General features: G+C 37.5%; 3 protein-coding genes and 1 long non-coding RNA gene across 9 annotated transcripts; 1 reads left to right on the top strand and 3 right to left on the bottom strand.

The window, feature by feature from the left end:
- Window positions 1-10: 10 nt before the first annotated feature.
- LOC148933558 (Glycosyl hydrolase superfamily protein) lies at window positions 11-3,150 on the bottom strand. 2 transcript variants are annotated; one of them, XM_089062628.1, is made up of 8 exons: window positions 2,834-3,150; window positions 2,657-2,730; window positions 2,271-2,351; window positions 1,960-2,044; window positions 1,180-1,277; window positions 972-1,059; window positions 499-853; window positions 11-380 (listed from the first exon to the last, which is right to left on the bottom strand). In XM_089062628.1, exons 1-8 carry the CDS (start codon window positions 3,071-3,073, stop codon window positions 127-129), a joined length of 1,275 nt encoding a protein of 424 aa, XP_088918754.1. In that variant the 5' UTR covers window positions 3,074-3,150; the 3' UTR covers window positions 11-126. The 2 variants fall into 2 exon arrangements, with proteins under 2 accessions (XP_088918754.1, XP_088918755.1); XM_089062629.1 differs by having other exon boundaries at window positions 2,657-2,738; window positions 2,834-2,972.
- Window positions 3,151-5,581: 2,431 nt separating this feature from the next.
- Window positions 5,582-11,101, top strand: LOC125219124 (alpha/beta-Hydrolases superfamily protein). Of its 4 annotated transcripts, none has more exons than XM_048121005.2 (6): window positions 5,582-5,839; window positions 8,797-9,354; window positions 9,428-9,856; window positions 9,978-10,037; window positions 10,111-10,527; window positions 10,592-11,101. In XM_048121005.2, the coding sequence occupies exons 2-6, from the start codon at window positions 8,851-8,853 to the stop codon at window positions 10,994-10,996; spliced, it is 1,815 nt and encodes a 604-aa protein (XP_047976962.1). In that variant the 5' UTR covers window positions 5,582-5,839; window positions 8,797-8,850; the 3' UTR covers window positions 10,997-11,101. The 4 variants fall into 4 exon arrangements, with proteins under 4 accessions (XP_047976962.1, XP_047976959.1, XP_047976961.1 ...); XM_048121002.2 differs by having other exon boundaries at window positions 8,757-9,354; XM_048121004.2 differs by having other exon boundaries at window positions 8,745-9,354.
- A 232-nt stretch (window positions 11,102-11,333) lies between these two features.
- On the bottom strand, window positions 11,334-12,198 carry LOC125219125 (uncharacterized). Its single transcript, XR_007176082.2, has 3 exons — window positions 12,067-12,198; window positions 11,911-11,981; window positions 11,334-11,809 (listed from the first exon to the last, which is right to left on the bottom strand). It is a non-coding gene; the product is annotated as an uncharacterized LOC125219125 (long non-coding RNA).
- A 754-nt stretch (window positions 12,199-12,952) lies between these two features.
- Window positions 12,953-21,174, bottom strand: LOC125219122 (histone-lysine N-methyltransferase ATX3). Of its 2 annotated transcripts, none has more exons than XM_048121000.2 (23): window positions 19,716-21,174; window positions 19,395-19,450; window positions 19,129-19,324; window positions 18,619-18,747; window positions 18,468-18,536; window positions 18,297-18,365; window positions 18,099-18,190; window positions 17,885-17,977; window positions 17,606-17,741; window positions 17,396-17,468; window positions 17,189-17,288; window positions 16,969-17,093; window positions 16,730-16,875; window positions 16,322-16,426; window positions 15,296-15,360; window positions 14,429-14,648; window positions 14,254-14,343; window positions 14,091-14,147; window positions 13,853-13,942; window positions 13,681-13,767; window positions 13,522-13,596; window positions 13,339-13,439; window positions 12,953-13,250 (listed from the first exon to the last, which is right to left on the bottom strand). In XM_048121000.2, the coding sequence occupies exons 1-23, from the start codon at window positions 20,577-20,579 to the stop codon at window positions 13,160-13,162; spliced, it is 3,129 nt and encodes a 1,042-aa protein (XP_047976957.1). In that variant the 5' UTR covers window positions 20,580-21,174; the 3' UTR covers window positions 12,953-13,159. The 2 variants fall into 2 exon arrangements, with proteins under 2 accessions (XP_047976957.1, XP_047976958.1); XM_048121001.2 differs by having other exon boundaries at window positions 14,254-14,340.
- Between the last annotated feature and the right edge of the window lie 1,960 nt (window positions 21,175-23,134).

The raw sequence follows: 23,134 nt of genomic DNA, 5'->3' as shown, positions 1-23,134 counted from the left end.
AGATTCTAAATTATTAAAATGAGTAATTCACAATCAAAATTTTATAACCCGTCACAAAACACAAAGAGATATAGTACAAAGAAAGTTGGTAAAAGTAGGGGTCAAGGTAGAGAAGGGGTATCAGTATCACAAAAGATCGAAGAAATATTCCAATCCCTGACCAATTTCCCAGATTGAGATGCCGGCACCCCAGGAAGCAGCCTCCTGCAGCCGCGTTGCAATTGACTTCAGGGTTGGATAGAACACGACGTGCTTAACGTCCTGATTGTCGATGTACAGGAAGAAATGCTCTTCACTATTCTTCTCCCACTGCAGTTGGGGTCTGTGTTGCTCCAGCAAAGATACATACTCTCTTCCCACGATAGGCCCGCCACCTAAGCCTGAAATCGACATTGATAAAAGGAAGCAGCAACAATAGAACATGTAAAACTGCGATGAAGATAGAATGTTATATAAAAAGCTCTTCTAAATCCCATTAACTAGGGGCAGGTAACTTACCCCCAGAAACAACAAAATCATTCCCATAGAAGTTGATGCCGATGAAAATCTTTTTGGCCAGTTTCTCATTTCCACCAGTGCTGGCATCAAGGAGAAGTTCCAAGGTAGAGTGAATCCACTTCAAAGGTGCATTTGGACCTGGATTCTGTGGACCTGAGAAATCGTAAGTCATAAGAGAGAAACCATCCACATCATCACCTAATCTTCGAAGATCTTCTGGGCCAAAATCATATTCTTCCAACTCCTTTGAGCGGGGTGGACCTATGACATATACTAATTGCAAACTCTGCCTTTTATGCTGATCCAAGCTAACGGAATGCATGGCTTGTCCGAGCTGAATGACAAACTGCAGAGCCTGAGCTTGCAAAGTAATAGCTGATTCAGCCATAGGTGATGAGGCCTGCTAGCAAAGCATTGCTACATTTGTGGCCTAAAATTAGAAGATAGTAAATGCGGAAAAATCCCCAACTTACTGTAATTCGCATGCCTGGATCATGCAAAATTCCATAGGCTGCCCATCTTGACCAGGACTCCAACACGATACCATCGTATCCCATTTCCCTTAAGCAGAAGTCAATAGAAGATATTGTGAATGGAGATTGGAGAGGTGCACCTTGATCCTTTCAAATGCACGACCATTTATAATGTAAGGCTGAATCAGAGAAAAGGCAATGGGCTTACTTGCATTCTGTAACAATAAGATTGATTGCTCTCTCCCTCTGTTTTTTCTTTTTCAGCAGATCCAGGGGAATTGCTTCCAAAACAACTCTAGGTAAAATCTAGTCACCAGATCATGGAAAGGAACAATAAACTCAGTGATAGAAATCTAATAATATAGAGAACAATTTTCCGAAACAATGTGTCAAAATGGTTCCTTTATATTACAAGCACAAATATTAGAAGGCTTCTTTTAACTCTCGACTAGACGAGTGTTCTCAGAGAAAGCTAAGGAGATTACTCCCACAAGCATATCATCATTTTCTCAGTTGTGTTTGTGCAAGCTAGATTTTACCAATTTCTAACTGGATATTTATGTAGAATTATGATGGACCTAACAATACCCACTTAGGCCACCTAAGAAGAATGTAAAGGAGATACTATTCATAAGTATGGACAAGTTGTAGTGGGGAGGATCAAGGACGAAGCAGATAAGCATTTGACGATCACAGAGTCCTCAAAAGGATTGTCCTATAATATAGAAATCCATTGAGTAGAAGAAGACATTAAAGTCACACAGCCAAAGCCATGACAACAATTAATTTATCATGTGGCAGAAAACAATGAGTCTGTGAACTTAATCTCGAGCAAAAAAGTTCTGTTATTTTAGTCAAAAAAAAATTCTTCTGCAAGGTAAAAGCTGCATAATGCAGTTGTGATAGTAACAAGTTATACCAGTTCTCTCTCTCTATATCTATATATATGTTCAGTTCAGGGACTAAGAAATGGGAGCAGTAAAAGAACCTGAGAATTTCCAGTCCTCTTGATATCTGCGATCCAACGTTTATCAGCATTATGCCTTCCCTCCAAAACCAATTTTGTTTCCTGGCTGCCAGGACCAGCTAGGTTAGGGCAAATTAGTAAACTGCAGTACAAATCACCCAAATCCCTTGCTACACCAATTTCACATGCAATTACGAACTAAAAAGAACTTGGAACATACAATACTAATTCATCTTTGGAGCATCAAAATGTCTAAGCAGGAGTAAACATACTAGGATTTTTCAACAAACGATCTCAAGGTAGGGGCTTTTCAAAATCACGTGCACATGTACCTCTTTAGTTCGTACCAAACAGGGGAAAGATGAGTCAACTTATTGCTAAACTTCTTTGCCATTTCATACCCTTGTGAATTCCTGCAGAAATAAGTACTTATGAGCTCATTATATATGAACCATACCTGAATCTGATATCTCAAAGTGAAACTTTGCTGCAAAATGCAATCTCTTACAGTAATTTGTAACGGATTTCTTGATAAATTACATATTATGTTGTAGCATTAAGAGAACATAGCTTCTTTCACGCGTGAATGCAGAATGCAAAACATAAATGGAACTTACCAGTTACCACATACTTTATTATTTTACTAATAAGCGTATTAATCATAGTATCTATCAAGTATACAAATGGAAATCAGCCGTCGAATCGAAGCAGTGATTACCATGGAGTAATGTAAGCAAGCACAGGATTTTCAAAATTTCTTCGAGATGAATTCTCCGAAGTCATCGTATTCTCCTGAATTTCTTAAATTAACAAAACCATCAGTCAATTTCAAAAGCGACAGCATATATAAACAGATGGACAAAAAAAATTGATGAAAGGAGATCGAGAAGCGTACATGGAGAACTTGGTGGTAGTCAATTTTGTCAGCAACGAGTCCTCGGCGGTAGACATACGGTAGGTCGGGGGTAGCCGGAGAAGGGGTGTGCAATATACGGTAAACTATAACGGAAACGATAGGAACTAGAAAGAGCAATAATACCGTTGCGGTGGTGGTGTTGCCTTTGCGATCTGATTCAGTGAGCGTCTGAGACGAGTCGGCGCGATCTCCGGTGCGGCGTTCTCGCTTTCTGCCCATCTATGCCGATGAACCGCGAATCGGTCTTCGTTCCGGTTGAGAATCTAAGTTGATATTGGGCTTTTGCTGGGCTTTTTAACATTTTTCATAGGGCTCATTTTTTATTGAACTATACCTAAAAAATAGTCTTGATGATTAATGACACTACATGTTTTAAGTGAACATTCTAATGTCTATGCAAGTAATTCTCAATAATCTGGGTGATTGAGTGAATTGAACACGCCACAATTTTGGATGAACTCCACACGCTTTTGCGGTACACTTACCATGTCATATCCTCCATATCTTGTTATTGTCGCTACATGAGAACGCGATAGTTTCCATACATGTCTCTTGCCGGATGTGCACTTTCTTCAAGTACTTCATTATATGTTTGTTTCCACATTTCCCACAAGTGTCTTGCCTTCTCATAAATCCCTTAGATTACGTTACATGGTTTTATACGATGTACTAGACCTCTTGTATCATTCTCACTCACATTTTTGTTCGCCCACAAATTAGCTCTGTATGGCACTAACATACTTATGCGGCTCTTACAATCAAGCACTCAACAGTCCTTCAAATTGTTAGGCTTTGATAAGAGGTCTCTTACATCATTAAAGACATTGCTGTAGCACTTAGATCATATTAGTGGTTGTCTCATCTTGACATTTATCATACACCAAAGTCCACTTTTGTTTGGCTATAGAGTGAAGGCACCCAATACACTATTCGCTAGTATTTTGAAGTGCACCAAACTAATTTTTTTTACCTTATTGCTATAATGCTTTGTGAAACAGTCCTCACGTGCACCAAGCAAAACAAGTGATGACCATGGTCCATGGTTATGAATTCATTGAATTTCAAACACATGCTTAGATTTAATAAGAGAACTTCTAACTTTCTAACTTTGTATTGGATAAAATAATAGAGTATATAAATTTAATAAGAGAACTTCTAACTTTCTATAACTATTAAAATTGTTTGTGCGTCGGATCAATCAAACATTTGACCACATACATATATTGTGGTGCAACCCATCATCACGTCGTATTAATTTTTACTTTTATTTCCTTATTTTCTAGGTGACGTTCCTTACCACGTGAATTTGTAAATAATACTTGCTTCTAACAATTTACTTCATCCTCCAAAAATAATTTCGTTTTACCATTTAGACCCGTCTTATAAAATTAGTCTGTATCTGTTCTTTTTATTTTTTTTCAGAACTAAAGACTAGTAATAATGTGGAGTTCACTACTTTGATTACCTATTCTCTTTCTTATTTAATCAATTTCCTATTAAAATTTGTATCATTCAAAATTCTCTATTTTTAGATGCTGCATCAAATTTATATGATTTACTACATATTTTTATGATTGAAAATTAAAAGTAGTCGAGAGTGAGATTGGAGGGATAGACTATAGAGGGTGTGGTTTTGAAAACGTGAGTAGCTAGAGAGTAATTAAATAGAAGTAGTAAAAGCGGAATCGCCCACTCTGCACACCCATTTGGGTGGCGAGAGGTGTTGCCCGCATTACATGCATCCGCACATTTGGCTTCTCTTCTCATTCCCTCTTTTTACCATTTTGTCCCTACTCGCCTCCAAACTCTATCCTTTTACTAAGTTGCCCTTCTTCCATTATTGCTAATTTATCAACTCAAATTACTAACATTCAACAACCAATGTGAATATTTGATATGAGCACAACATAGTCATAGATATATCGTCATCCCCTTTACCTGTGCTTTTTTAATCAGGATTCTTTTTATACACAATAAAATAAACGTGCTAATAAACTCACTAACTAATTATTCTTCATGCTTCCAAAATTACGTTAGGTCTAATCTTTTGATATAAAAATAGAGTCATCGTCAGCAAGTTTTGTATATAACATAAAATAATGTTTTCTTAATATTCATATTATGTTTTGCTTATAGACGCCAGTTTAATAAGATGGATGTGAACAATTGTAGCTATATATGATGATAACTAACCACTTCCTTTCTTCTTTCATACTCCCTCCGTCCCACAAAGATCGTCTCACTTTAATAAGACACGAGTTTTAAGAAATATAAAGAAAAGTGGGTTGAAAAAGTTAGTGGAATGTGGGTCCTACTTTAATATATTAGTTTTATAATAAAATGTGAGAAAGAATAAGTTAGTGGAATATGAGGTCCACTACCAAAAATAGTAAAAAATGAAATTAGACAAATTTTATGAGACGGACGGAAATAGAAAAATGGAACAATCTTTGTGGGACGGAGGGGAGTACACAGTAAGACCTAGATTTGTGGACTTCCTTTTTTCAATATAATTAACTCTTCATATATATTAAGGACATATCACATATAGGGAATAAAAGATTTAAAAAAAAAGGAAGGGCAAAAGTGGGATTAAAAACAAAGATTCAAAGGTGGCAAAGCATGTGAGTTGATTCTCTCCAAATAGATTCCCCAACCAACAATACATGCACCATGTATTTAAAGACAGCCATGCTGCCATTATCAGATCTAACACCAACTCCATATATCATTATCATTACTACTTCTACAAATACAGCTGAATCTCTCTCTCTCTCCTTTTTGTATCATTGTTTCTCCAAGCTGTCTAAAGCAAAATATTGGCCTTCTCACATACACCTTATATATATAATATATACATATGTATATGAAAACTCACACAAATCCAAATGTAGTTTTTGGGCTCTGATGCATATTTGATTCTTCCAAATAGCTGGAGGAGTTTAAAAGGGTTGATTAATTTCTGCTCTCATCTCAAATCTCAAGGTAAGACTGTTGTTTTGAATAATTATTCTTCTGTTTTCTTGAATTAGCATGTCTCGTTTTGAATTAAGTTTTATTTATTAAGTTAAGTAGTAGTATGTTATTACTCATGATGTTACACTTGGGATGAAATGCATTGTTTTTTTTTTTTTGTAGCACTTTGGCATGCACATGTATAATCATTTGTTAAAAATGATTAGAAACTAGTATCATCTTATTGAATTTTGAGTTTAGTTAATTACAGGTCAAGCTTTGAAGGTGAAACCAAATTTTTTTTTTGACTCACTTAGATGGTGACACTTAATTTGTAGCCATCCCCCACCCCACCCCCCAAAAAATAGGCCCATACTTTTAATTTGTTGCCATCCCAACCCCACCCACCTCCCAAAAAGTAGCCCATAGTTTGATTAAATGAAATTAATGTTATAATTCAATGTTATTTCATCGGAATTTCCGTTCTTTGCAAAGTTGATTTTGTCAAAATTCTTATGGCATTGATACATTTCTTGGGGCGAAACCTTTTTCGTAAATATCGAAGAATTTGTGTCAGTATCAACGTTGAATCCAATATTCTTGGGCTAGAAATCCCATCATGCAATGGGATCGAATTAGCAAACAATTTGAAGTTGTACTAATATTCCTACTAAGTACTAAGGTAGACTTGGTTTTTAACTTTTATTTTGGTTGCCCTAAACAATAGTACTTCAGTCTTCCCGACACAACAATAATTTATTCATTTAATCATTTATTGAATACATACCCTTGATAAGATAATTTCTATCATGAATAATTACTAGCGCAATTGGCTAGCGCGTAGATCTTATAGCTATATGACTATAGTTAGTAATTAGTTTAGGGGAGGAGGGGGAATTTGGAGTTGGAATTAAGAGAGAGAGAGAGAGAGAGAGAGAGAGAGAGAGAAATGAAATGAGTTTTTTTTTTTAGTAAGAGAAAGGAAATTAGTTATGACCAAATAAAACGTTTATAATTTTATTGCTGCCAACCTTAGCAGGATATACGGAGAAAGTGTCATATTAGGAGTCCTCGAAATTTATAACTATAAAGTGCTACCAACCTTACCTATTCGCATAAAATAGGATATTTCTACGAGTATTTTGTGAGTTGGATATTTCTTTTATGTTTGATGAATGTTTCTCAAATATTATTGTTTGTGATATAAGGGCGGAAATAGCAAGCAAGAATACCTTTAGAATAAAACGTTCAAGAAGTTTCATATACTACGTCACTTAATTAGAGTAGAACATTCAAGAAAGAGATTCAATATTTCATATATATATATATATTTCTTTGCTTTCTTTAATTTAGGCTATTGATTAGCCACACGTTTTAGGTAACTTGATTGAAAAGAGAAACTCATAATTCAATTCTTTGAAAAAAATTCGAACAAAAAGTGTAGTTATCTAATTATTCAATCCTCAGAAAGCAAAAGTAGTATTTATCTTCGTTCCAAACCTAATTTCGATATATTTGAGAGCACGTCAGATTTGAACTCGGTTAATTATTAAACGAATCAAACAAACAAAGTTTTGTTAAATACTATATAGTTTATCAGAATTTAAAAAATAATTTTGTTTTGGAAGGCCTATCTGTATGTACCAATGGGTTTAGCATTGGTAAAAATTAACACCAATGTTTTAGCAATATTGGTTTTAAAAACATAAACTTTGGACGTATGGTATTTCCAATTTTGAAAGTGATCTTCAAACCACAAATTTTAAGATTGATATCAATTTTTTCCACAAGTCAGTCATTCTTCAAATCTGATGATCTAAGAGGCATACTTTTTATCCTATTAGACACTTATTATTCAATGTTGAATTCAAGAATTAGGTAGTCGAAACGCCATTGTTTCATGTACAATACAAACGATGTTTCGTATATAATACAGACTAAGTCACATAGATTTCATGACTAGGAATTTATTTGCCAAAACCTTTTAATTTTGGGTAAATCGCATTGATACATGTTGTGAGCCCTCTTACGTTAAAGATGAAGAACTGCAATAGGAGTTCATCTTTAGTTGTTTTCTAGTTTGAATTTAATTTTTAATTATTTTGTATGTGTCAAGTTCTATCCCATTAAGGGATTGAATTTATTTGCACACGTTTCCAATTAAAGTTAGAAGTTGTGTTTCAATATAATTCCACCCCTTAAGGGTTTGATTTATCTTTTCGTTTCCAATTAGTAATAGGATTTTTTTTTGTTGCATACATATATATATAGGTCTTATTGCTGGTTGTAATGGCAGCTGTTTGAAATTCAACAAACAAGATTTAGAAAGTTTGAGTTTTTTTATTGAGTTAGTTATGTTTGTTAGGTCATTCTCGAGATCAATTCGTCCAAGTTTATAGGTAAGCTATACACCTTTAGAAAATAATATGAGATTTAATTACACTTGGCTTCAACCTAGAACTGAGAATTACTATGCCAAAGAAGACAATCTTGTGATGCCCACAAAGCCCCCGTGGACCGCAATTCCAATACTACGTGACATAGAAAATTAAATTAAATTTTTCATTCGCTTCAATTCAACCACTACTATTTTCCATACCCCCCCAAGATCCTATATTCCCTCCCAATTCCAATCCTGTGTTAATATTCCATGCGAAAAACTTGGTTTAATTAAATGTTTATTGCATTGTGTCCAATTAAATGCAATAACATGGCTTACTTAAATTTGTTTGGTCAATATTGCCCCACCAAACACACGTAGTTTCTTGAGCACGTAAATTAAACAGCATCTTGCAAGATCCCTCGTTGCTAACGAGGTGTAGGTTTGAGCTTCTTTTTAAGAAGGCCTTTCCATTTCCTGCTTGATTTCAGGCTAAACATACCTCATGTTGTTTACCTTCTCCATCAACCAGCATTACCTAATTAATCATCTTAGCATCATCAACAGATTAAATTAAATCACCGGTCCCATGGCCGCGCTGTCTCAGATTCCGACACCCGGCAGGTCCTTTTCCTCCAAGGACCTGCAGAGGCGAGGCGTGATGCGGCGCTCGTATTCCGACAACCACCTTCTCTCGCACAAGGCCAGAGCCTCGCTGCAGGTCCAGCCCGGACCCAACCTCAAGAACAGCCGTTTATTCAACATTCAGCTCTCCGGAGCCGCCATGATTCCGGAGACGCTGAAGTCGTTTCTCTTCGATCCGGAGACGACGAGAAAGGAGGAGGTGAGTATCGGAGAGACTGGCGATGATGATCAGGATCAAATTGAGATCCATCAAGGGAAGAAGCGAGGGAATTGGATCGAGATGATCGTGGAGCTCAGGAACAAATGGAAGGGGAACCGAAACGACGACGTCGAGAACTTCCATGTGAATGAGGATGGCGACGGAGAAGGAGGCTGCGACGTTGATTACGAGGAAGACGAAGGCGGCGTCGATGGAGAGACGTTTTCTTCCTTGTTGAGACACGTGTCGTGGTCGGATACGAAGCTTTTCGCACAGCTCGCTTTCTTGTGCAACATGGCGTATGTGATCCCTGACATGAAGGTGACGGCCAAGACAAATATTATATTTGTTTACGTAATAGTATGAATAATTGAATACTAAATAAATTGTGCAGAGGGAGGATTTGAAGAGGCATTATGGGCTAGAGTTCGTGACATCTTCTCTGGAGAAGAAGGCAGCTGCTGCGGCCATCATCGAACCGGATTTATCGTCGCCGGAGATTTCAGGGGCTTCGTGTTCGCCCTCAGCTGCTTACGAGATTGCTGCCACGGCCGCATCGTACGTCCAGTCGCAGGCGAGCCAGCTTATAGCGTTGGGCGCGGAGCCGGAGCTGGGTGAAGATGAGGAGAGCGAGATCGAGCCGAGGAAAAACAAGTCGGAGCGGGCGGCGTGCGTGGCTGCCTCGACCATGACTGCGGTGGTGGCGGCCGGGGAGGAGGAGAAAGAGAAGGCGGCAAGGGATCTTCAGTCGCTCCATTCCGCACCGTGCGAATGGTTTGTGTGCGATGATTCTGATATCTACACTCGCTCCTTCGTCATTCAGGTCTGATCAATAATTCATGCCTCTACATTTGATATTGTCTGACGAATTTGTTTTGTTTTGGGTTACTCCCAAAAGCCTAAAACTAATGATGATGATTCATTTTGTGTTGAATGAATTGCAGGGATCGGACTCATTGGAATCATGGCAGGCGAATCTCTTCTTCGAGCCGACGAAATTTGAGGTTTGTCATAGTAGTTAAGAATTCAGCTATGTAACAATGATGATGATGATGAGTGTGATGAATGGATATGCAGGGGACAAATGTGTTTGTTCACAGAGGAATATATGAAGCAGCAAAGGGGATATATGAGCAGTTCAAGCCGGAGATAAAGGAGCATATAAAGAGATTCGGGGAGCGGGCGAGGTTCCAGTTCACAGGGCATTCGTTAGGCGGTAGCCTCGCCCTTCTGGTGAACTTGATGCTTCTCACCAACAAGGAAGTGAAGGTGGGGAACCTTCTCCCCGTCGTGACATTCGGATCGCCATTCGTCTTCTGTGGCGGCCACAAGATCTTGGAGCAGCTAGGCCTGGACGACAGCCATGTGCGTTGCGTGATGATGCATCGAGACATCGTGCCAAGAGCCTTCTCCTGCAACTACCCTAACTACGTCGCGCAGCTGCTCAAGCGTTTGAGTGGCACGTTCCGTTCCCATCCCTGCCTCAACAAGAATGTAAGCGCTCTCTACTTTTGCAGTAGAAATCAAAGAAAGATGTTGATGTTTGTTGCTTATGCAGAAAGTGCTGTACACTCCGATTGGGAAGGTCTTCATCCTGCAGCCACACGACAAGACGTCTCCGCCCCACCCGTTGCTCCCAGCAGGGACCGCCCTCTACGAGCTGCACGATGCCAACGCCTCTTTAACCAAGCGTGCCTTTAGGGAGTTTCTGAACTCGCCCCACCCCCTAGAGACGCTGAGCGACCCAACGGCCTATGGCTCACAAGGGACGATCATAAGGGACCACGACTCCAGCAACTACTTGAAGGCGGTGCACGAAGTCATAAGGCAGAATTCGAGGGCCTTCGTGAGGATAGCAAGAAAAGAGAGGAACCAAATGTGGCCATTGTTGACTTCAAGATCACCACATGCTTGGCGCCACACTTGTCATATTATAGACGATAAAGTACTAACTGGAGCGTGAGGTGAGATACTCTTAATGTAAACACCTCTTTCTTTACTCTTGTAAATAAAATCCACACAAACTTGTTGAAGGAAAACATGAAGAATTAGTACAGCTTTCTCAACATATTCTCAGGCATTTCTGTGAATGAATATGGTACAACTCACCTCATTGATTAAAGGATATGTGCACAACAATTTTGTCACAAGACATTTAATAGGGAAGCAAAAAGGAAAAGATCTGATTAAACAAATTCTACTCTATTTAAGAGCAATTAATAGAGAGAACAAACAATAAGTCATCAAATGGCAAAAACATATCCATCCTATAATCACTCAAAAAATTATATGAAGACACAGGAAAAAATGTTGCCTCGCTTGATAGATATACTTTTCAAAAAACATCATTAAGTGATAGTATCAATTATAGTACATGTTTCTTCAGTAATCTGCAACTTTTGTGGAACATTAGCTACTGAGAATGGGCGAAATGAATAAGTTTCACAGCTTCACTACATGATCTGTCTTGAGCTGGAGGACGCTTCAACATCACAAGACGGCGCTTCAACATCACCATGAAATCTCCAATCATAATAATTTCGAGTAAATCCTTTTTTCACAAGATGCTCCTCCACCATGTCCGTATGATGAAATTTTTTGTTATCACAGCGTGCACATGGACATCGAATTTTCAAACCATCCATTCTCGAGGGATGTTGCACAGCAAAACTTATAAACTTATCTAATCCATCAATAAATTCCAGATTCAATTCTCCTGTAGGAAATTTTCTCTCATACATCCACTCTCTTCCCGGAATTTTATTCATTTCACTATCTATCATACAAATATAATAATATAAATCAAATCAAGTATAAAAATATTTAGAATTAATTAGCCACAAATTTTGAAGAATAGCTAACAAATAAAAGTCGTACCTTTAAATAATTGGAAAATGTCAAGCTGGACTGACCATGTGCAACGAAAACGCCTCCAATTCGCAGAAATCCTAGGCAAGAAAAAATGGTAGATCAAAAATTTTGAAATGTGGGAAAATGAGAATTTAGAAGTATAGCTAACAAATAAAGTTATACCTTTAACTAATTGGAAAATGTGAAGCTGGGCTAACCATGGGCAATGAAATTGGTAGAAAATGAAAACACCTCCAAATTGCAGGCAAGAAAATGGTAGAGCGAAAATTTGTAAATAGAGAAAAATGAGAGTGAAGAAACGGATCTGGATAAGAACTAAAGATTTGCTAGCACTTGTACTTGTGCTCGCAAATAAGCTAGCACATTTACTTCCTCTCGCAAAACTGTCGGTGGAAAACGATTAAATTTCCATTTTACATGAAAAACATTTGCTAGCACATACACGTGCTCACAAACAGAAGGAAATTTGACTAGTGTGTAAATTTGCTAGCTTCAGTTTCTCACAATTTTGAAGCACATAGTAGTGCTCGCTATACCACTCAATATTTCGAAAAGTGATAGTTGTTTCGGTTTATGCTGATTAATGTGCTCGAAAATATTTCGTAATTCGCGAGCACGGCCTTGTGCTAGCAAATAGTACTATTTGGTAGCAAACAACCCCTTTTTTTGTAGTGATATTTGACTTCTTATCCTATTCTCCAAGCAAATCATATTTTCTTGTAGCTGCATTTCCACATGGAATCTATCTTCAACATATTTTGTTATTGTGATAGAAATTAATATTGTCCTCTTGAATTACGATTGTCAAGACAATTAAGGCGATTAACCACATCCTTATCTCCCATCTTCCATAATAGTAACATTTAATCACCGACTGGCAACCACGGCCTTTACCTTCCAGCAATAGACAGTTTGCGTACGAGTTTCATATTTCATGGCTCTTTCGTCTCTCAGAAAGTATAACAAGTTGCTTATTGCCTAATTACTTCTGGTTGTAAACAAGAAAACATCGATAACCAAGTGTTCAGACAATTAATTGGCTTCTACAAACTTGAACTTTTTGGTGTTTATGTATTGACATAATCAAAATAGAGTATGGTAGAGATATGTCAACTGATTTTGTTTATCAACAAAAAACTGAGAATTTGAATAACTATTGGGTAAACATTATTTGATTAGAAATTACAAATAATGCTATGACAAAAACTTTTCCTCATTAAAGGGCCAATGCTATACAAAAAAAGGGTCTTCAAATTCAATTCAAGAATCTGCGGCAGTTAGGAGCAGCACACAAGCAAGGAACTTTAACCTCCTCACGCTCGTCTGGGTCGAACAAATAATCATACCTGCCCACACACACGATACGAGTTAACATCCTCCTATCAAAAACAAATGTTATAAATAAAAATGACACCAAAAATAAATTACACATACGTTAGTTCAGCACCAGCTGAAACATTGGATCTAGCGATAAGTACTATACGGCTCTCTTCTTCACCCACACTCATGATCCTCGCATAGCAGTTGGGCATGCACTGCATCAATTTGCACACATTGAAGTGAACATTGTATTCAAATATAACGAAATTCAATGGAAAAAAAAAAACAAGAGCATACCGAATGATTAATCAGGCGAGCTATATTCCCCATATTAGTGGCATCAATCACAACTTCCTCACTGATCTTAAAAAGCTGCAAGGTGAGTAGCATAGCATAAGACACTGAAAGAGCACATATATATCAATCCGTATACACGGCCTTCAGGTGTTCACTCACATAGCAATCTTTGCCCTCCAATCGATACCGTGCCTCTCTTAGGTCAGCAACACTGCGCCTGACCTGCTCACCACGATATTCAGCAACCTGGAAAGAAGACACAGTTGAAGATAGTAACACTTCAAATACAAGTGAAAATGAAAAGCCAAATATGAGAGCATTCGGTAGTTACCATTTCTCCTTCTTGCATGCTTCGTCTAGCAAATAGGCCCCATCCATGTATTCCTGATTTGCCAAAACAAACCCTATATTTTTCTGTTTTCTGCATAATTAAGAACTTGGTTAGGTGAAATGCAAAACGGAATTTCATTTTCATGGCTGGGTGGGTTGGGGGGGGGGGGGGGGGATAATGAATAGAATGAACATTGAGTTACAAGTAGACTAAATATGCAGCAGTAAGAGATTATTACCCTCAGATGATCTAACCGTTCCCTGAGTGTTGGAAAAGATTTCGCATCATCGGAATCCTTAAAAATGGTAGACAAGGAGCAAGCAGGTTAAAATCACTGTATACAAGTAAACTTTATTCCCGAACAAAATTTTACCATAAGACAAATGAAGGAAACAAATTACTTCATGAAGTGAATTCAAACGCTCTATGTCAAGTAGAGAGTGACGACTAGGCCCCATCAAGCGGTGAGATGTTGGCTCTATTCCTGTCTTCTATTAAAAAAAGATGAAAAGGTTGGATAAGTAAGTATGATTAAATTTGAAGTAGAAATAGTCAACTGTTCTATAATTACATTACCTTAACGCTTGAGCGCTTATAAATGCGACAGCGTGCAGCAGACATTGCATCAAATCCATCTGCATCAGCATGAGATGATCCAGAGCATTCAGACGTCCTAGACGAAATGAGTCTCACACCTCTCGAGCATTGTTCTTGATACTGGCTCTGTAGAACACCTCTGTTAGAGAAAATACCATCCGGAGTCTGAATCACTAAAACATTCTCTGTACTAGGCACCCTGACACAAAATGAAGAAAAGTAAAATGTCAAAAAGGATCAGAGAAGTAACAGGAATGCAACTTAATGGATTCTTTTGACCAATCGGCTAGAAATTTAGTGGCTCTAAGATCCTAGATGTGCAGGTTTCAGTTAAATCACAATAATTTAGATTCCTCTTTGTTATACCATAAGATTTTAAATATTTAATCTAAGCATACAAACAACACCAATGCCACGATGTAGGTAAGTTTCGGGAATAATTTGGGCTAAACGCACAGTCCTGGATACTGTGCATAAAAATCAAAACACTGAGGCACATATATAGTCTCTTACAGCTTCAGTAGCTATAAGCTTCATGCCTTCAGCTTTTCACCCATAGAGTTCCGATTTCAAAAAATCAAATTAGGTGTGTCATATTTCAGTTAAATCACATTAAACTAGATTCATCTTTGTTATCGAATGGATAGGCCTAAGAACAATACTAATCCCAAAGTGTTCTGGCAGCTAAAATAATTTGGGCTTAATGCACAAAAAATTAGATGCTTCAATAAGATAAATAAAAAAGTATTGAGTTCAAGTACACACATCAATTTTGTTCTAGACACAAATACACTTTCACAAGTATGCATGCGATATGAGCATTGTGGACATAGCTAAAAATCATACCTGTGAACTGCACAATACGATAGCCATTTGGTTATCTGCGCCCCATTCTTCTCAGAGCAATGCAACTGCATGCAAAGAGCAAACGTACTCAAAATGGAAACAGGAAAGGGGAAGGAGGAGAAAAGGAAGACTCCTGGCACATGGTGAAAAGTAATAACTCTAAGACACCACCACAATACTCATTAACTTTCTTCACGTTCCTTCTCTTCATTTTTTCGGTTTTTTGGGGGAATTGGGAATCATTACAAAGAGCTCATCTAATAAACTAATCAATAAAATTGGGAATCCTACCTAAGTTAACTAGTAACGAACTTCATACAAAGAGCTCATCTAATAAAGTTACTCACTTTACAACACATCAAACCATAATCAGCGCCATTTATTTCCAATATTGAGAAGAATAAAGGTTCCCCGTAGATCACAAAAGTAATACACCAGTAAAACTGCAGATAAATTGTGATTTATTTTGTTTGATATGCTTTTGATAAAGGAAAATCAATAAAACCATGCACTCTAGCATGTTCTGCCTTAATAAATTTGTCTTTCATTTATTTCAAAGAGCGCTAAAACATTAGAGGAAAGGAGCATATGGTGATCCTTAACATGGACCATTCCAGTTCTGCTTTCTACTTTGTTTGCAAAAAATGAAGAAGAATGTTATCAGAAGTCTGTTTCTGTCCAATTCATAAAGAACATAGTCACATACAGGGTAAAATTGCATGGTTCTATCCATAAGATACCCCTCCCAGGCTACCAGCATCCTAGTGAATCAACTTAAATTTAAGATCAAATCAAGAACACGGCTGTCGGCTAATAAGTTCCCTGCAGACTCCAGTTCATTTACTGAAAACATGTTCATCAAGATGGTAATATCCACTAATTAAACAAGACCAATAGCAACTTTATTAACATCTTGAGAAGGACTATACAAGGATGTCATGATGGGAGTAGATAGAGTTACCATGGGCAAGAATGATGAAGGAAAAAATCAATAAACAAACAAATAAAAGAAATGTATATAGTTACCTCCATGCAATATCCAGCTCGAGAAGCACAAGTAGCATGAAAATAGGTTGCACACTTACAACACTGCGTGCAAGAACCGTGAATCTGCTTGCAAATAACACAAACCTGGGTAACACCAAAAGATTAAAGACCAAATTTCAGATGTTACCCTCACCGACTCATGAGAAAGAAGGAACATAAAAACATTTCACTCTATGCACTAAACTAGCAAATTTCAAGAAAATTTAGTAGCACAAAGCTTGAATGGTTCTAATTCTAAGATTCATTTATGTACGAACATGGAGAGAAAGAAACATAATGGTCTAATCTAGTTTGCTGGAAAACATTCCCAAGATTTCGGAAGAGCAAGGAGCCAAGGACAATTGTACCAGAATAATCACTCCTGCATCAATTATTTGGAAATCATACCTTAGTGAATGCACTTGGCGGGATTCTAAAAACCCCAACCGCAGGCTCCATTTTCTCTGCATTTAAGAAAGCAACTTCTGGCCGGAACCATGCACATGTAACATGGACCCATAAATTTTGCACATCAGTAGGCTTTAAAGCACCCCCTGAACATGCATTTTAAAGTTAATTGAATTGAAGAAATATTTAAGAACACATAACTTTCATCAAGGAAACAGCAAGCTATATCAATGACGTGCCTTTTACAGGACAGAGGCAACATTCTCTCTCTACTTCTGGGGTTTCACAAGCTCGGCAAACCCAGGAAGCAAAATCCTGAGAGTTGCCTGTTCCATAGCATTCTTGATGTACTGCAATTTGACATCTAGACAACAGAAATTTCTTCTATTAACATGGAAGAGCTTTTACAAACATAATTTGAACAAAAAAAAAAACAACTGTAATTGCAGATGCCTACACCTGTTGCATATAATAATTTTGTTGTAATCCCAATCTTCAACCCATCTACAAATAGCACAGCGTTCAGTGGTCCACTTTGCATGAACAGGTTGATAGTTTTCTGCCAAGTACAATGGTAAGAAATCACCGCTAAAATGTATTACACACACTAATTGCATCATAAAGACAACTATAAACAGAATTTTGTAAAAAGGGCCATTTTGATACCTTTCAGAAAAGCACACAGCTGTTGCTTATCCAACCGTGTAGGGTTGCAGACGAGGACATTGTTCTCTGTCATCTGTCGTAGCACACTGAGGTTAGTAGATAATAGACAACTCTACTTCTTCATCTTTTTTTTAGGGGAGGGCGAGGGGACACAAATAAGTAATTTATCATAATTAATAAAGTATTAACAAAAGTTATTTAGGAACAAACCCATTTTTCTAGGGGTATCTTGGTGCCCTTGACTTTCACACTGTGCTTCCATTTCTTTGCTCTACATCCAGTGTGTCGTTCCCACTCACTGAGCCCATACTTCTTGGTACCACATGAACCACAAATGCACTGCACCCTGAGATGAAGAACAGACTAGCTGAATAAATTGTTGAAAATTGCAAGAAGGTTACAAATGCATTCGCCTTTAGATTGTCTAATCCAGAATATGGGAACGCACATATAGCTAAAGAGATTGAGTTAAGAAAACATATAACTTACAAATGGAGACTTGGATAGTAAGTCCCATCCACACCATTGCAAACAACCATTAGCTTTTCAGGCGGTGTTTTGCTCCCAATGCTTTTAGCAGGGCTAGTACACATCAGCACGGCAGACCCAAATCAGACCCAAATAAATAAATATTTACCAAACACGAATATTGTTTGCAATAATAAAAAAAATATGGTAAAACACATGGCAATGATCTAAGCACCTGGTTGGACAGCTCTGTATTTCTAACTCGAACAATTTAGATGCTGGCTTTCCTTCGCATTCAGGGCAGAAGTAATCCAAAGCATTTATATCCTATGAACATACAGGCATCATATGCTAAGCATCATATTTTGGACGCAAACAGGAGAGATAGAAACAGCACGAACTAAACTTAAATATATTAGCTCTGTTGGCAAACCTTCATAAGTTCAGCAGAAATTTTGGCACAATCAGCATGGACCCAAACATTGCAGCTGTCACAACATACCTAACCCAAAGATTATGCAGTTCAGGAAAAGGGAATAATAAGTAAATTGAACAGTCAGTAAATAGAAAAGAGAAAGAAGGCCGAATATAAGGATCATCTCACCCAACTGCCTCCATCAGAGTGATGCCAAATTTCCTTGCAAATACCACAGTATTGTTTTGATTTTCGTAACTACAACATTCACAGTATTCAAAATATTATCGTTGAGAAGTTTATAGATTAACAAATAGAAAGTATGTAGTTATTGGTTAACCTTAATACAATGTTCACACAAGAAATGAGGTTTAGCTGTTGCACTCTTTATTTTCTTCACCATTCTGCTCGGAAACGTCAAACTACAGCTGCCACAGACTCGGGTATCTTTCTTCTTTTCAACTATATCCTGCAATACAGCCATGCACAATGAATACAACACCACATTGAAAAATACCAATTGTGATATTGGTATAACTAGAAGTAAGACAGGAAGAGATTTCAGAATTTAGACAGTCTCATGTGCGTTTGCTACACAACCAATCATTTAATACATGTTTCAGAATCCAAAAGGCATTAAAGATAAAACATGAAACAACCAAATCAAATTGATATGAGACAGAGTACCTCCCCACCCCCACCCCCACCCCCACCCCCCTCGGTGATACATAACAACTCTGACCTCGAACTAAATTATAAGGGGAAGCTGACAACTCGATATTACAGCATAACCAAGCAAGGTCAAACATACTCCTTATCTCAAAACAACTAGCTAACCACAGTTACTTGCCTGCTGAATAGAACACCCTGACTCCTGATTCGATCCAGTTGCCTCTTCAGCCTCACCGTGGTTTCCCGCAGGCAATATTTCCTGCCTAGCTTCCATAGCTGAATCTGCATAGCCATTTTCTGCCATAACTGCCTCTTCTACAGCCATACGAAAGTCACTAGGCTTGCTACCATGCAGTTTAGTCTGACCCTGAAATCTGGACATCAAAAAAATTTAGGGCTTTGTCCTTAGCAAGCATAGTTCACAAAAGCAACCTTCATATTTACCTGTCCATGTACTCATGGAATGGAAAAATCATCCCAGCTTTTATCCATGCATAATCCTGCATACCATAGCAGCGTTTTGAGATAACAACCTTTTGTGAATCATTGAGCATATTAAAGAAGGGGGGAGGGGGAAAGAAAGCAGCAATCTCAAGCATTACAATAGCATAAAAAAATTTCATAAGTACCCATCCCATCCCATTTAGGACCAAGAAATTCAAACCCAGCAGTTGCCCTAATCACAAGCTGCAGTTATTCATAGCATTTATCAAAATTTCCGCTGTGAATGTAGGCATGCATCAGCACAAATTCAGAACAATTTACCCTCAATCCAGTCCTAGAGAACCCATAGAACATCACGCAAAGAGTGCCAGGAATACAGGCTCTTAATACGGTTTCTGGAGCTTGAAGCAGAGGATCAATCACAACAGCAGGCCATGCTGGGAAATTCTTCCCACATTTCGCCCACACTATATCCCCCATTACAAAATCAGCAGGCTCATAAAAGTCTGCCTTCTTCGCAGTCACTTTCTCCTTCACAGTTTTTCTTGTCCCAGCATATGCACTCATCTTCCCACCACTTTCCACTCCGGCCGAAACCGAAGAAACAGCGGCGTCAACTGAAGTCACAGAACTCGGCGAACTATAATTAGGCTCCAAAATTATGTTTTTCAAGCTGAAGTCAAGTTTCCTCTCAATTCTAGGTTTCTTCTTGACTAAATATATGTCATCATCATGGGATTCTCGCTTGGATTTCTTCTTTCGCGGCACATCCTGAGCACATTCATCGTTATCAGCTAGGCAGCCCTCCAAATCATCACCGCTTTCCAATTTTTCTTTCTTCCAAGGATGCAAAATCGAGTCCTTGAATTTCGTCGGGAGCACCTTCCTACGACCAAGCGATGACTTCAACAATGGGGGCTTATTCTCAGGAACCTCTTCCACAATTGAATCCACTTTACTGTTGACGAGTGACATGTCAATCTTACGGCAATAACTCGACAAATTAATGTCTTTTCCTTCTATTTGAACTATAGGAACTGTATACATCTGATTGGATATCTTCTTCGAATCAACCGCAGCTATGCGTGAATTCCCGACATCGTTGCCACCAGAGATTTCTTCCTTCTCCGCTGAACAACGCTTGAGTTTCGGCATTCCAATTTTGCTAGGCTGCTTCCCGATCATCTCCTCATCACCAATCGAATTTTTCCTTCACCTAAACCCAATCGCAAAAAAGAACCCTAATTCTTCGCGTCCACTGTAAAGAATTAATCCAATGCCCCTCAATTAACCACTCAGATGGTTCCTCACTGAGTTTCAGCAAAAATTTTCGTCGGAAAGTCTGTAAGCAATCCAAACGTTGCACAACCAAAACCAAAACCAAACAAATCGAGAAAAAAACCCAAAACCTTTATGGATTTTTTTCAAAAAAATCACCCTTTGATTCGATGCCGTATCCAATTGCAATAAAAAGATATCTATGAATTCAAATTGAGTGGATTAGGGAATATAAAGATAAAAAAAAATTATGGTGAATCGAGAAAAATCAACAAAAAAAGAGGGAGGGGGATTAAATGGCTTTAATTCCAGATAACTGCAAGAGGCTCAAAGAAAATAAAAGTTGTAGTATAATGTGTGTGTCTGAATGAATCAATTAAGGCGCATGTGACGAAGAGTTAATTTGAATACAACTTTTGATACAAAGAAAAATTTTCAATTGAAATTTTCAGATCAAGCTTTGGCTCCAAGATTTCGCGGAGGATCGCGCCAAGGTCGTAAATATTGGAGCCAGGGTAGCACAGAATCTCCGTGCTACCTGATTAGGTATGCGGAAAACGGGAAGAACTTACGTGGCTGTTTTCTATTGGCTAGGATATCCAGTGCTATGTGCACCCTCGGTGAAGTTAGATTAGTTAGGCTGGCCCATTGGGCCTAATAAATATTGGGCCGTATTTAGTATTGCTGCGAAACACGACCTTTCCTTGGAAAATAATACTGCCCGCCATTATATTTTAATTTTGATTTAGCATAGTTATAAGAATAAGTTATTAAAATATGGACACATTTTTATCTATTTAAGTATTTTCCTTATTGGATGTGTCAAGTTTAAGAAATACTTCCTCCGTCTGCCAAAATCTGAGACGTTTTGTCATTTTGAGATTTTCACCATTAAAGGAACATTTACTTTTTTTTTCAATTTTTAGTAAATAGACCTCATATATTTTACTAATTCATTATACTCACATTCTACTATGATATTAATATATAGTAAAATAAAATTAGGAATAATGTAGATAATAGTCTTAAGTACATTATTCTCACTTTTACTTCACTATATATCCAGTTTAACTATTTATTAGTATCACCTTTTTAAAACGAGTGCAAAAAAAGTGAGTGAACTTAGTTGAGACAAAGGGAGTACTATTTTATTGACGCTGGGGAAGCAGAGGGACGCACCATGGAGGGATCACCAAAATTTCCGATGGGGAGTGGAAATCAAAATCAGAACCAAAATCAAGGTCAGAATCAACCCAACCCCCACCCGTACATGGAAAGTGATCAATTACTAACTCATCTCCTAATTGCTAACTACAACTAATTCTAAACCACTAATTCTTCATCATCTTGTGGTCTACAATTTTTCATGTGACTTGATTAAATTAAATTTTTATTATCAAAAGGGCATATATGTCATATTAATATTGAGCGCATGAATGCAGATTGTGCTCTCAATTTTTACGTGATCTTCTTCTTTGCAAATCAATTCCTCGACGAAATCTTTTCCTAATTCAAGATGAAATCTGTCATAATTTTATGATCCCAATCAAATCTGGCGTAATTTCGTGATTCTATTTCTCATAAATTGCATGATTAATTTTTCTGAATTTGAATGTGACCAGCAAAGCTAAACAATGAAAATCTCGCAAAATTGGATGATCAATTCTGCCGATTCTGCTTATTTTGATGGAATCGGCCAATTTGGGGTTGATTTAATCGATGCTCAATCATATTTGTAGTTTGAGGTTGAATTCAGCTCATAACCGACGCTCAATCTGTTTTCTTATGAATTCTTCATCTAACACAGAACCGAGAGAAGGTTTATTTTTCGAATTTTATTTGTTTTTATGAATTTAGTAGTTTATTGGTGAATTGATATTTTGGAATATTCGATGTTGCTCTATTGACATTGTTAATATAGTCTGTTGATATCTCTTATACTGTTGTTGACATTCTGTGTAAAGTCTGTTGACATTAGTAATATTGTCCATTGACATCTCTTATACTGTCTGTTGACATTTTTCAGTTATGTTGTAGAATTTGTCGACTTTCATGTTTTATGTTGATTTAATCAATGCTCAATCAGATTTTGTTTTTAATCGGTTGAGTTTACTTGTTTTTTTAGTTTGAGATTGAATTTCATCTCATAATCGACGTCCAATCTGTTTTCTTATGGTTTCTGTTAGATTTTGTATACTAGAAATCACGTTTCGAGTGATTGAATACTGTAAAACTCTTATTTATTTTCCAATAAATAAAACAGATTATTTTTGTCATAATGTTGTTATGTTTTAATGGATGTTAATGCATGTTTAAATGTATAAGTTAACCTAACAAAGTCTAAGTCTTTGTTTTAGTAGACCGGTTGTGGGCGTCGTCCACTTTAAGGTAATACGGTTAGTTCTAAACAAAGAAAAAGATGAATTTCACAACCTAGTTGGAATTTGACTATCCAACGAGAA

This window comes from Salvia hispanica, chromosome 1, assembly GCF_029641045.1.
Source record: "Salvia hispanica isolate PSC_SH4W2 chromosome 1, Shi_PSC_v1, whole genome shotgun sequence".
NCBI lineage: Eukaryota > Viridiplantae > Streptophyta > Magnoliopsida > Lamiales > Lamiaceae > Salvia > Salvia hispanica.
The sequence above is the reverse complement of the archived record's forward strand: the minus strand, read 5'-3'. Positions and strand labels throughout refer to the sequence as shown.